We start from the raw sequence: 14,403 nt of genomic DNA, 5'->3' as shown, positions 1-14,403 counted from the left end.
CGTAATCTAGACTCGGCTTTTAGAGAAAACGCGTTGTTGTTGTTGTTGGGGTTTTTTCTTTACGGAAAAAAAGGAGAAATAACAGAAGCAGGAAACGGGTTTTGACTATTTAAAAACCTCACGACGAACCACAATTTAGAGAGAGAGAGAGAAAAAACCTGAGCAGGAGATGTCTCATTTTTAATGAAGAAAATCTCGGCTGATCCCAACTAAGTTCGCCGGCATGAAATAACTTTGTTAGGTCGCCGCTCGGCATTTCGGAGAGCCAGGAAAAAAAACGTCGCCCTGAATGCATTCAATTCTTCTGCTTGTTCGGCGCACCGCTCCGGCACGAAAGTGCGGCTCCGGGCTTCATCCACGCCGGCGAGACCGGAGAGAGACGCACACGGACACCTGATCGCAGACCACGTCCGACGGGAGACTAGCTCCAGCAGCGACCGGGGGCCGATCCCCCTCCCCAGAAAAATAACTTTAATTGCGGGGGGTAGGGGAGCGGGAGGCACGCCAGTATTTGAATCCCAGGGACAGAATAAAATACAACCAGGAGCGGAGGGGGGGAGGTAGACGGAGGGGAGAGAGAGGAGAGGGGGGGGGGGGAGGAGGAGGAGGAGGGGGGGGGGGGTAAGATCAGGGTTTCTTCTCCTTTAAGAGCCGCCGACGGAGAAAAAGAGGCTCAAAATCGCGAAAGCCGAGCTGCGCTGCGGAAGCCAGAGAGCTGCACCCTTTACCCGGCTCCTCGGCGCGGCAGATCCACGGCAGCCGCGGCGGGGGGGGGCGGAGATCTCCTGGGCGATCCACAGCCACAGGTACAGTGTGCTCCTGCTGCTGCTGCTGCTGGTGGTGGTGGTGAAGGAGGGGGGCAGGAAAAAAATCCAGGCGAAATCCGCAAAGTCTCCGAAGGTGGGCAGCCCTCGCTCCCGTTTTTTTTTTTTACAAGCAAAGAAATAGCTTGTCACTCTCTGCTCTTTCACTACAAAGGGGAAGGCTCGTTACATGTGATCTTTCTGCTGGAGAGCCTTCTGGGCTGCGGCGCGTCGGAAAACCCGGCGTGGAGCCGCGGGGCTCCATCGCCGGCATCGGAGCAGGAGGAGGAGGAGGAGGAGGGGGTGGGGGACCGCCGCCGACCGAGATCGCGTCTCGTTTTACACGACCACCCTCCCTCCCTGCCTGTAAACCGATTAACTGGCCGTTTCGTTAAATGCAGCCGGAGCCCAGCCTACACAGGAGCACACGACGGCAGGCAGGAGCTGTTTCAGCTGGGGGGGGGAGGTCCCGGTTTACTGCAAGAGGAGGTCTGCGCGCAGTAAAACCCGGCATGGACCCAAACCGGGAGCGGGGACGGGAGAGCTTAAAAACCGGGATTCGTCTCCACACGGGTGGAGGCGCTGACCCCGATTAGGAAAGAAACGCTGGTTTTATTTTATTTTATTTTTCGTCTCACTTAACGTGCTCAGGAACCGGCAGTCGAGCCCACAGTCACGCTCAAACGAAATGCAAAATCGAGTTGTTTTGTTTTTTTAAAGTTTTAAAGCAACTATTGAACGTTTTAAGACGGCACGAAGTAAAACAAACGGCGGACGGGTCGGGTCCGGTCCATGCACATGAAAGAGCAGCTCCAGGGAGCTTGAGGGGGCAGGAGGCTCACAGTCTCTGTTCAGCATTAAAAATTACAATTTACCTTGGCTACAATGTACAATCCCTCGCAGTAACAGGAGAACTTCAGTGCCTCCTGCACTGAAATATGCCCTTTGAAGGCCTCAGTCCACACAATTAGTAAAGATTACGGACTTGTATTCAGAAGGTTGTAGCTTCAAATCCTGTTTTATCCTGGAGGACTACAAGCTTTAAGCAGGCTGATTCAGTACAATACCCAACGGTTAGGATAAAATGTTAAACTTTAATTAACTTAGCAATAATTCTTCAAGTCAATGAGTGCACCGTTTGATAACTCCATTTTGGAGACCACGATGTATAATCCCATTTTCTGGGGCTACTTCCACCACTCAGTGTTATAGGTCAATGCAGTGCAACAGTTTTACCGGATTTGAGCATTTTCAGGAATCCTGACTATCTAAAAATGGTCCCTTTCCCACAATTAACTATTTCAATTTCACTCCACCTCCAGCAGTGCTACAGACTCCCAGTAGAGGGAGCTCTGTCCTACCTCAGGGCTATTGCACAGTCAAAACTACCTTTATACTTCAGCTTTATTAGTGCCCGAGCATTCCTAGCTGAAAGCAGAGGAGCGCATTACCAATACATACCTGAAGAGGCCATTATTAAGCAAGTCATCTTGGCACTGCGATTCATAAATTCAAGCATCGTCAAGGAAACCTCTTAGTGTGTTTTGAATTAAGGACAAGCAAAAACGATTTCAAGACCCTTGGGGGAAAAAAAAACCCTGATCCTTACATTTGGGTCTTCAGCTGCTAACGTGCAGAGGCCCCACTGCACGGTTTGTACATTTACTTTTTTCCCAGATTATCTGTGGAATATCTTTTTCCTTCCACATACAAACCCCGCAATCCCAGAATCCCTGAAGGCAAGGTCAGCCCAACCCCCCCTCTGTCCTGCACATGTAACCCTGCAAGCCAGTTCATGAACCAATCGCCTCGCTCACTCGGTGAGCCTGCTCCTGCTGGACTTGCCCAATGAGAGGGAGACAGCGCTTCGATGAGAGGCTCTATACAAGTGGAAACTACACAGGGGGCGGGCTTCTTTACTCCAAGAGTTGTGGGTGTATGGAACAAGCAACACAACCATGCAGTTCAAGCCGATACCCTGGCTTCTTTCAACAGACAGCTGCACAAGATCCTGGGATCAGCTGGCTGAAAGTTTGAACTCCAACACCAGTGTGACATCTCTTTATATGCATGTAACATTTGTATATATAGCAATACATATTTTTTATTTAACCACATGGATTTTATTTTTCTAATTAACAATGGCTGTTGACAGTTACCGATGCTTTAGCAAACCCAAAATGCGTCCATTTTCAACATCTGAAGCACCAAACTTAAATTTCTAGAACATCGTCAATTCCTCAGCGACACGCATGTCCTCCCAATTGGAGCTGTAAACAAGTTAGCAACTCAACATGCCTGAACACGGCTGTGTGTGTGTGTGTGTGTTTGTCGCGTACTACTTACTGGCTTTGAGCTAACCAAATCGCCAAAACCCATTTTTTATAGAAAAATGACAGCCATCTTGATTATAAGTGTATAACTTTCAGGAGCGAGAACGACACATCGGCTGCAATTGTCAGGTTATTGCGAGATTATCACATCTTCAGCAGGGCGAGGGCGCAACAAAACCAATTACATCCGCGACCACCACCTGTACTTTACTCTAATTGCTGCACCCTAATTATTGCCTCAGTAATATTTACGCTGCCGGCCCGGTTTCTCTGCTTTGCTGCCGGAGCGCTGCTCTCTCCCTCCTCTCTCGTTTTTTTTTTTTTTTTCCACGTCGACTCCTGTTTAAGGCTCCATTTCAGCAGCCTGGGCTCACCATGCACACAGCCCCTGCTAATAAATCATCCACCAATCTGCTCTCAGAGCTGCTCTGGCCCCACGCTCTGATTGCTCCAGCCCTTCTGTTGCTAGGCGACCGCGCAAGTAGGGAAGTCTGAGGAGTTCGCTGCTGTCTGACGAATAGCCAGGGCCTGCCCGAAACAACAGGCTTCTCTCTGTCTGAAACCGCTCGGACAGAAACCGGCCCTTCTCCCTCGCCGCTGCTCTTTGCTTAACACTGCGCGCTTGCAAAGAAGGGGAAGAAAGGGAGAAAAAGAGAACCAAAAAAAGAGAACTCGAAAGGGCATTGTAATATATACACACTTCCTGCTCCACAGCTAATTGCTGAAAGCTGCACGGGGCTCCGAGTTCATTCTAGCGTGTGGCAACAGCCCTGTGACACCGCGAAGGAGCTCCCGTGCAGCAGAGCCGTGACTGAGGAAGGTGCCGCAGAGATCAAATCACAAAGCGGGTTCAACGCTTGGTTACGCACCCTCAGACAGATTGAGCAGAAAGAAAAACAGGTTACGAGTTTAACCAGTACAATGAGGGGGGGGGTAAGGTCGAAACCGCCGATTTCCGCTGCTCTGGCTTCAGATGTCGCGCGCTTCACGTCTGATGGAAGACGAACTTCGGCGCTGGCTCGTCTCACACGCCCCCCCCGCCCAGTCACAAGTTTCACAAGCCCAGCAGCAGCAAGCAAACTTTTTCAGAGCGGCCGTACAAAATACAAAATAAACAGCACAAGTTAGCCCGGCCCTAGATAAAGACTCCCGGAAACCGTCACTACAGATTCAGGACTGCAGTCTCAAAAAACAAAATAAAGTAAGAAAACCACACGAGCTGTAACAGCAGACGGCGAAGTCAACATTTCCTGTTTAAACTTGCACGTAGTAGCACTTGTGGAACAAAAGCTCACCTAAGACTTAAGCCAGCTGGGTCTAACGGGGTAAAGGGCGAGTTGGCTCAGTTAGAGGAGTCTCTCTCTGCGGGCCCTGGAGGCACGGCTCAGCTCAGCGCCGCCTTTCCTGCGAGGCCTCTGCTGCGAGCACGGAGGCAGGCAGCGCCAGGAAGCTCCGCTCACCGGCCACGGCCCCGTGCTGTAAACACGCCAGCACGCCCTTCCTGCCATCTACCAGCTGCGAACTCAAATAATCTGCCCAGGGCTCCAACTGGAGCAAAAGAACCTGCCTGAAAAATGTTCGCTCTTATCCTTAAACGTGCAGTTAAGGAGAATAGGCCCAAAACATAACCGATAACTCACACTACTCTACATCTGTTTCGGCCTCCAAATATATATATAGGAGTTACATCAATACAGTGAGCAGCGCTACTTGAAACACTAGACTTCTTCCAGACCATTGTTGCTACAATGACCTTCATGCTTCCTTCCTCTCTCCCCACATTCCTACAAAGCAAAAAACCACAGACGGTCCAGAGGACCTTAGTATGTGTTTAGCTGCAGCAGCCAGAGGGGCCGAAGGCAGCAGCAATGTAAATAACGTACAATAATGTCTGTTCAGAGCAAGCTGGTAAACCGCAGTGCCTCATGTTACAGTCCACAGGGTGCACAGCAACATGTTTCGTTTAGAAATCATTAACCATACTGTAATTCACAGACAACTGCAGACGACAGAAGTGCACCACCTACTGCTAGCTGGGCTAAGGCAGAAGATAATGATTGACCCCGACTGGTGAAGTGCCTCCTTCACGAGACTCCAAAAACAGGGTCTCGGGACTTCAGTTGCCTGTGTTGCTGGTGACTCTACAGCACACAGTTCTCTGAAACTAGCAGAACCCCAAGCTGTGCATTATGGTTCTTCAAAACCGTCCTGAACCATGATGCTCAAATATTGAACTTAAGATCTGAGCAAAATTTCTGGGGCAGGAAAAACTCTGATTCCTAAAAATAATAATAATTCCTTACACTTATATAGCTATTTTCTGGACACTCCACAGAGCTTTACAGGTAATGGGGATCCCCTCCATCACCCCCAGTGTGGGGAGGAGTACAGAGGGATATAGCCATTTCAGATGGTTTTAGATGGAGATTATGAGGAGGCCGTGATTGGTAAAGGTGAGGGGGGACATATGACCAGGACACCTGAAGTAACGCCCCTACTCTCTTCAAGAAACGTGCGGGGACTTTTAATGACCACAGAGAATCAGGAACTCGGTTTTACATTTCACCCAAAGGACGGCTACTTTCTTTTTTACAATACAGCGTCCCCATCTCTACAGCGGGGCATCAGGACGAGACAGACCGCAGGTGAGCACCCCCTACAGGTGGCACTGACACCTCTTCCAGCAGCAGCCTAAGCTTTCCCAGGAGGTCTCCCATCCAGGTACTGGCCAGGCTCAGACCTGCTGAGCTCAAGTGGGCTGCCAGCTGTGAGCTGCAGGGCGATATGGCTGCTGGCACTTCCAGGAAGCTGTCCATAGGCCTGGAAACAAGCCTGGGTGAGACCCAGTTGGCGACTAACAACCAAACAGGCCAGATGGGCCGAAAGGCCTCCTCTCGTTTGCAATCCGCTCTGAAGTTCTCAAGCATGACTTAAGCTGCAAAAGACAAAAACGCAGCTCAGTCGACAGCACGGCACAGAAGGAACCTCAAGCGATTTAGAGATCAGTCACTCAGGAAGAGAGATGACATATGTACAGCGAGCGACTGGCCACTTTCTAGTACATGTTCTTCCCTGCACGGGAGAAACGGACCCCATGGCCAGAGCTGGCGCCGGTCACACTGCAGAGCCGTCAGCTCCAGCGGGAGAGGTCGCTGCAAGTCCAGCCACGGACACTGGGTGGCGCTGTTCTTTGCCAGCACCAACGTCCCCTTTGTGGCAGACCACCATGTCAGCCCCTAGGCCTGGTGTTTCTGCTTACCCTGAGCGGACAAAGTCAAGAAATGGGACAATACTGGTTATGGACCAGGTGCACAAACCAAGCTACAGCAGACCTGCCCAAATGGAATTCTCCCCCTTTCTGACAAGGTTCCAACGTTAAAATAAAAGTGGCACAACAGTCACAGTATTGTTCATTACAGCTGCAGTATATTCACAGACACAGGCGAGTTAGAGATCACATTCACCCACTGAGGGAGAGAGCGGATCCAAATTTGAATAGGAGCCGACTGAACGTGTTGCCTTTTCTCTCCCTCCATGGCAGTACAAAACGAGGCCCAAATGACAGCAATGCAATCCTGTCGAGAGCTTCTTCCTAGCAGCTGCAGTACAATCTAGCGCAGGAATGTGGTTGTTTTCCCACCCTCTGATTTCCGCCTTGGCGCAGTTTGGGGCGCCTGCAAAGGAGGGAGGCAGCCGGGAGAAATCTGGGAGGCCTCTCTGCTCCACTTTTTCCAAAATTCTGGAAAGACCATCGAGATCAACAAAAAAAAAAAAAAAAGGCTTCTGAACTGTTCAGCAATGTCCTTGGAAACCGTAATCACACAGGATGCATTTTTTTTGCCTCCCAAAATAGAGCATTCCTTCACTTGAGCCAGCATTGAAAGTTAAAATAACAATGGAATCGAGTTAGCTTATTTTTCACAGATCAGGTTTCATCTATCAGCATATAATGAACAGAAGTTTTAACAAACAGGGGAGGGAGAGAAAGAAAAGGTTTAGCAAGTAAACGTATAAAAACTTGAACAATAATCTATAAATATATAGAAAGCTGTTAAAAGACCTCTCAGTGTACTGTTTTAAGAGGCTCTTCGATAATCTCATTCCAGCCGTACTTCAGATTAACTGCTTGTCTGTTACTCCTCATGCTCTTCATCACTCATCAAAAGGGATTATGTAAAGATTTCCTGAAACAGGCAGAAATGAGAATCCCACACCCTGCACGATAATTTATTCCCGCTAAAGAGACTGCATCAATCACATCCAGGTAATTCTGAACAAATAAAAACAAAAACATTAAAAACTGCACCGGCAGTGTCTGGGCTAATTAGACCCGACACGCCTGGACGCTCTGGAAAGGGAAAAAAATGAAGCAGCAGTTGACCCCAGCTACAGAAAGGATGTCATTGAGAAGAAAGTAGCTATCATATTTATTCATGTTTCCCAAGCGGAGGAAAAAAAAAACAAGAGAGGAGGGGGGGGACATGAAGAGGAATAAATAAGTAAATCAGACCCATCTCCCAGTCAAGGTCAATGATAAATTTACACACGTCCCTCAAAGCAACAGAGCTGTAAAGGCACAACCTGAAATCAGATCATCTTCAGCAGCACAGTGGCCTTGGCTGTGTGAGACTAACAAAGAGCACATGACAACACATGAGCTATTTAACACCTCACCCGCCCCACCTGCCTCTTCAGCTTTTCCAGTCTTCTGACCTCATTTCCTTCTGGAGGGTTTCTTCTGCTTTTGCTATGGGCTCCAAGTAATCTTTTTGCGCCTCACAGTATGAAAAAATAAACGCAGGGGCTGGCGAGCAGGCAGCAAGTACAGATGCCCAGAAACGAACAGCTCGAACTGCAGAAAGGACCTTGGTGCACAGATCTCCCTATTACATCTACCCAGTTCTACAAACCCCAACAATCTGGGCTGAATGTTTTAATTTTATGTGGCCTTGGCAATTTAAGTGCAGAGTTCTATAATTTGTCAAAAACCCTGATAAAATGCAGTGAAAAAAGAACTGTTGACATAATACCCCACATCTTCAAAGCAAAAGCCTGTCTATCGTTCAGTCTGGAAATGGTCAAAATTTAACAACTGCAGGAAATCAAACAAAATCAGCCACATTCCAATTCAGTGCCGCCAAGTCACGCCTCGATTTTTTTTTAAGCTCCACCTCCAAACACCATAAAAAAACACCTTACTGGCCGGAGTGCTGCTAATTTCCGAAGAATAAGCAAAGGGCTGTGTTTTAAAGGCGATTCAATTACCATCTCCAGCGCTCCAGTAATCAACCATCTGAATGCTAATGAACAGCTTGGCAGCATGTGGTGACAACATCCCAGCACAATAAGCTGTACAGCACAGCAGCGAACTTTGCCTTCAGCTAGCATGCATAAATAAACAGAATTAATAACTATCCGAGTACGGACGGGTGACTTAATCTGTTTCGATTAGCTGCAGCCCTGCCCTGGGCTTCCTCTCTATTTAAATGTGCCCATCATGTTTAATTAAAAAGCTAATAAACTTTTTCTTCTTTATATAGGGGTTGGTTGGCGATCTTGCAAAAGAGGTCTGGAGGCCCCGGCTGAACGGTGCCATGCTGTGGACACAGGTAGGCTCTACTACCAGGGGGGGAGAGATTTCAGAACAAACCCGCTGGCTGGGCTGGGCTTGTTCTGCCCCGCCCCCAGAAAACCCAGTGGCAACTGCAAGACATCCCAGGTGGGTGATGGGAAAAAAACAGGAACAAAGATCCACCCGTCTCTCCTCTGCGGGTAACTAATGGGTAATCTTTTAAAGTCCCCAAACCCAGAGCACGACTTCTAGAGCGGCAAAAAAAAAGACTTCTTGCAGAAAAAAAAAGTTCTGCTCGGGCCAACCACTTATTATGCTTCAGTCCCCACCCTCTCCCACGTCCTGCAGAAATAAAATTTCTGCTGCGGCTTAACTCCTTGAAGAAGTACCCCCTATATCAGTGACTGCACAGGCTGGCGCCCAGCCAGGTGGTTACCCGTCGCATTCCCACACGGAAACTCCCAGCACTGCCTGGTCCTCAGGAGCAAGGTGTGGAATCCCAGTCTTGAGGAACCGGCTCCAGATCGGCCTCCCCCTTTTCAGCCACACGCCAGTAAAGCACAGCCAGGATTTGAAGTTACTTAGCTGCAGCCCAATCTGGTATTCACGCAGCACAAAATAACGAGCGGCCGCGATCTCCGCCCCCCCTTCTCAGAGCAAATTTATGCCGCCAGGTGTGGCTCGAGCCCGTAAACAGGAAGCAGCTGCTCGGAGCGCCTGGATCCGAGAAGTGCGCTTCGGCACGCCAGCCACACCAAACAAACCGCAGGGACCTCGCGGGCTCCCGATATTTGAGATTGTTTAGTGAAAGCAAGAAAAAAAAAACCTCCAGCAGGCCTACGTGTGTGCTGGGGCACCCTAAAGAACACCGCAAACGCAAACGCCCGCATTCCCAGACCCGGCAGTTATACAACAGCCCACGGATTGGACCGGCCGCTTTGCGACAGTGAAACGATCGCAGCTGTCAAGTCTTAAGATCTGAAAAGGTATGGAAACTGAAATGGCGGAGGAGCGTTACAGGTTGCAGCAGGGAAACGGAAGGAACGGCGCGCCGTTGCATCGAACGTCGGACAGACCACGGACTTACCACTTCATCCTCCGACCAGCACTTCTCGATGAGCTTGGGCACGGGCTTCTTCACCAGCCTCTGCAGCGCCTTCCCCGCGTCGTAGTTGCTCTCGTGAAGCTGTTTCGAGCAAGAGGGGGAAAAGAGGGAGACTAATTTGCAAGGGAAATGAAGCATTCCTGGTCAACAGTTACACAGTTAAACACTGGTCCACCCCCGCCGGGCTCCAGCAGACATAATAAAATTAAACATTTACTCCAGTCTCAACAGGTGAGTCTGAAAGAAAATTACCACCAACTTTTCAGTCCTGACTGACTTAATTTCAAAGGCATCTTTGTGATTAACAAGCCAAGAGCAGGGAGCAGCTCCAAGAAATGTGGAAAGGAAACCCATACTAGAAGTCAGGGTCCAGCCCGAAGCAAACGTTAAGTGGGTGTGGCACTGGCAAGGATATAGCACCTAGAAAGGTAACTTTCCTGAACCCCAAGAACTGCTGGGGACCGAGTGACCACTTGCTATATGGAATAAAGCAGAATTTAAATTCCTGTCAATTATATGAGTGAGCAATGAGGCATTGAGCATATGAAGATCAAGAAAGTGAGCAAGTCTGAAGCGTACTGTTATCATTTGAAGTGCAAAAAAACATTAACAGCCACGAACAGTTGTATCAGAAAGGGTTTTTGGCTACAAAAAATTCATTTGACCTTTATAATCCTGAAAGGGATCAGACGTGAAACAGGGCGCCTTTTAGGACAGCTGGAATCAAAACCAGTAACCAAATAACCAAACCAGTAACAGAGTGATGCTGCCGCTGAGATGCACCAAGTTAAAGCAAAATAACGCACAGATGTGCTCAGCTGCTCCCACAATAACATTACAGCTCTAAACCATGAATTGTAATAAATCACGTACTGAGCGAACCCTCTAGAATTTGGATGGCTGTGACACAAGGGTAAAATATAAGAATTGCTTAAGGGACTGTATGAAAATCCTATTTGTACTTCTAGGTCTACAAAGGTGTAGCATTTTCCCCCTTGTTTTTAGGTTTTGTACAAACTAAAGCTCAGTGGGTTTCGACAGTGTCTCACTTGATGACTTTCCCGAAGGGGATTTGTCTTTTAAAGATGCAGACTGTAGAGCTCGTCACACTAAGACAGCTCGCACCTTGTCTACAACAGGGCTGGGGTCCTCCTGTTGCCATTACTCCTACTACCCTAAGGAAATGGTCCACGAGCTTGGGCCATTTTTTCCTGGGTTTTATTTCTGAACCGGTGTGAGCAATCCATGTGCGAGTCCCACTTACCACACCCTACTGTACCCCCCCCCCCAAAGAACCCCAAACATCCATTGTTATGCGGCGCGCGTTTCTGTAAAAGCATGGTAGGGCCTGATTAGCATACCCCTACAATTTCTACTGCAAGGCCCCTCATTCCCGCTCCGGTTACTCATCTGATCTGCCAGAGTCTGTCAGTGCAATGCTGCAAATAAATTCTCCTCTTGGCATGGCTCAGCTGTCAGGCACCTCCGTGCTGTAATGAACCCATGAATTACATCTTGCCTTTCTGACATCTCCCATCTCACACATCAAAATATTGTTCTTCAGTCGTAATTTATAACTTCATTGAAATGCCCCTCTCTCACGGTGACCTTCCACTGACTCCCGAACCACTGAATTTCAACCAACAGATTCTGCTCAACACAAGAACTGCGAAGACATTATTAGTAATTACAATTAGACCTACTGGCTGCCAGGAATATATCTTATTTCATCTTCACACCAACAGACTAAATAATTGGTGAAGATGAATTGTAATGCGCATTTTATCACAGAACATAAATTGCAGAACGACAGTGGCTGAACAGACAAACCCAACACAAAAGCAGTGTTAAAGCAGGCTATGCAATGCTTTATTCTCCTTTGGAGGAAAGAAGAATCACCTCCTCTGGAATATGAAGTGGTAACTGTGATGGGCATCTCGCGGTTCAATGGGTTACGGTCTCTGACGACTATTCCACCATCGCGTCAGGTTGTTTAGTAAACCTGCTAACTGATATAACCTGAAGTTAATTCTGCCTGCTTGAAACACACAGCACTGCTAAAGCAATCATCCCTGTAAAACCATACTCCCACAAGATCAATTACTGAAAAATGACTATTCCCAGTGTCTGTGCACAAGCACTAAAGCCACCCCAAAAGTCTTACAGATGTCTTCTGATGTGTAACACCCAATGCTACTGATTCTTTTATTAAAAAAAGGATTATACAACTTAAATTAATTACCCTTTGTGCATAAAAACAGGCCCTGACCTTGGCATTAGTGCATCCAGCTCATTCAGGGCAAGAGGAAAAGACAACTGCCTGTAGGCCGCAATTACAGCCACTTTTTAAACAATCACATGATGGGAATCCTGGGCGTAAAAGAGCCAAATAACACAACAGCAATTTAAGGGGGGAGTTGGGGGTGATTTTTGAAGCTTTGTGCTCACATGGGACCCTCCTCTCTTTCCAGACTCGAATCTGAATCGGCGGTCCGGCTCAGGTCTGCCTGGGAGGCTGGCGTGTCGCGGAGCTCCCGAAAAGCGGCGCGTAATTCCCATGGGATTACACGGATAAAGCAGGAGCAGGCTGCCCTTCCTGTGAAACGTATCCCATCACCGAACTTTCTCCATACACCAACGCCGCCAGCCGCTGTCTTTACAGAGAGGCTCCAACTCAAACAGCAGAACTCTCCTCGTGCACAGGGCACCAGGTTAAGACGCTTAACGTCTTGTGCAGAACAGAAAGAAATCACAAAATGCAGCAACATCTTGCAGAAGAGATTTAGTGATCAAAAACAGTCCTGAAGTCTTTTGAAAGTGTTTTATTAAACCCATTCTTCCTAGCAAGAAAGTTTAATATTAAGCACAGCAAAATGAGCTTGAGTTATGCTCTCAAGCTTCGGCATTTACAGCAGCTATTCATGGAATAGGACACCTTTTTATTCAATTTCACAATACAACAAACAGCCGTGATTTTTGCGTCCATGTGAACAGAGCACCTGACGAGTGGCAACACTTCTGAATTTTTCACAGGCAAGTAGTCATTAAAGAGAAATTACATTTATAACCCATAATGGCTAACGCACAGCACTGACACCAGCAATTTATGGATGTTATTAAGCAAACACTCGTTTGTAGGCGCTTGTTATAATATTTGAAAACCCAGAGTACACATCTTATTTTTCATTCTTTTTTTCTTAGTCTGGTGCAATTAACAATAAATCGCCGCGCCGGCTACAGTGAGCAGTTATTACATAAATAAAACATCTTGGGAGATGCCTGTCTGCTTTGATTTATCCCAAGTGTTGCAACGCTACTGATAACTTCTCACTGGATTTCTGAAACGGGAAAAAAAAAATAGCTTTATCAAACCTTTCCTAGTTATAACTCCTGAGCTTTAAATCAACATCTTCACACATGCAAAAACACATTTTCCAGCGAATCGCTGGCCCTTCGAGGAAAGCAGAGCCCCTAAACACTCAGATGACTGTCGGCACCAGAGAACTGGAAGCAAATCTTAAATCTGGAGAGAGACAGATGGAGGAGAGTCACATCCCCCCCCCAATATAAAGTCCCATTATTAACCCCCACACTGTTTCTGCAAAACCAAAACCCTAAGGTTAAGAAAATAAATCCACGTGTTTTAGTTTAAGCATACAATGTATATATATATAGTGTTGTTTGCTAAAGGGATTCACATGCAACTTGTACTTACAGTGTTTAATGCATTAAGTGTAGTGTCATCACGAGAAGCAGCTAAGCATCCATCTTCTGTAGATCCTCCATCACACATCCCAGCAAAGGCAGCCATGCTCCTGGATGCAGCAGATAAGAGAAATTTAGTATCCACCTCCAGTTCCTGAATCTGCAGATCCCATACACACTGGGAGTTCCCAATTCCACTCCAAACGGACCGAAACGCCACAGATCTGCCTTCCATATTGAGACACATTGATGCTTGAGAGAACGCTAAAACTGGCCTGAGTAAGTTAACTTCTCGCCACAGCTTTCAGACTATGGATCCAAGGACACCTGGAAAATACAAAGGGCATTCAGGACTGAGAACAGGACGCCCTCCTTTGCACAGAAGGTGGGTGTTGTCTGGAACAAGCCACTCGGCAGAGTTCCTGGGACCTTGCGAGAAATGTCGGCAAACGAGCTGAATCGCGTCACTTTGTATTTTTTTCCTCCGATTACCCCAAAAAAAACACAGCTGTGCACCTACAGAATTGATGGCGTCAGAACCTGGAGTACCTGTCAAGGCAAAACCTGTTCAGTGCTGGGATAGAAGGCTTCAGAGACGCCCAGTCAGCACGAGAGACAGAAAAAGTATTAAAACAAAAGACCCTGCGCCTCTCCTGGCCCAGGCAAGAACACTTGAAACACAGGACTCCAGTTCGGAGGAAAAAAAAGGGGGGAAGACTGAAACACAGGACTTGGTTTACATGGCCTTAGCTCTACCAACGGATCTTTGTACACCTGTGCTCTTATGCATATATAAAGAGATGCATCTGTGTTTAAGATATTACGTCTTAATGGTATCCATCTCTAGCGTTAAGATTTTTTTTGCACTGAAAGAATCTGTTGAAA

General features: G+C 47.6%; 1 protein-coding gene and 1 long non-coding RNA gene across 8 annotated transcripts in view; one reads left to right on the top strand and one right to left on the bottom strand.

The window, feature by feature from the left end:
- rerea (arginine-glutamic acid dipeptide (RE) repeats a) overlaps positions 1 to 14,403 on the bottom strand; it is a 153,254-nt gene that overhangs the window by 33,074 nt on the left and 105,777 nt on the right. For all 6 annotated transcript variants that reach the window (XM_088617187.1, XM_088617188.1, XM_088617186.1 and 3 more), the window contains 2 exons: positions 13,529 to 13,628; positions 9,796 to 9,894 (listed from right to left, as the gene is read on the bottom strand). In XM_088617187.1, coding sequence (XP_088473313.1) covers positions 9,796 to 9,894; positions 13,529 to 13,628 — 199 coding nt within the window. The remainder of the gene's footprint in view (positions 1 to 9,795; positions 9,895 to 13,528; positions 13,629 to 14,403) is intronic.
- On the top strand, positions 628 to 14,367 carry LOC148642211 (uncharacterized). Of its 2 annotated transcripts, none has more exons than XR_015929602.1 (3): positions 628 to 806; positions 8,677 to 8,745; positions 12,285 to 14,367. It is a non-coding gene; the product is annotated as an uncharacterized LOC148642211 (long non-coding RNA). The 2 variants fall into 2 exon arrangements; XR_015929603.1 differs by having other exon boundaries at positions 8,677 to 8,855.

This window comes from Lepisosteus platostomus, chromosome 23 (assembly GCF_059453375.1).
Source record: "Lepisosteus platostomus isolate fLepPlt1 chromosome 23, fLepPlt1.hap1, whole genome shotgun sequence".
Lineage (NCBI taxonomy): Eukaryota > Metazoa > Chordata > Actinopteri > Semionotiformes > Lepisosteidae > Lepisosteus > Lepisosteus platostomus.
Note: the sequence above shows the minus strand (reverse complement) of the source record. Positions and strands in the feature narration are given on the sequence as shown.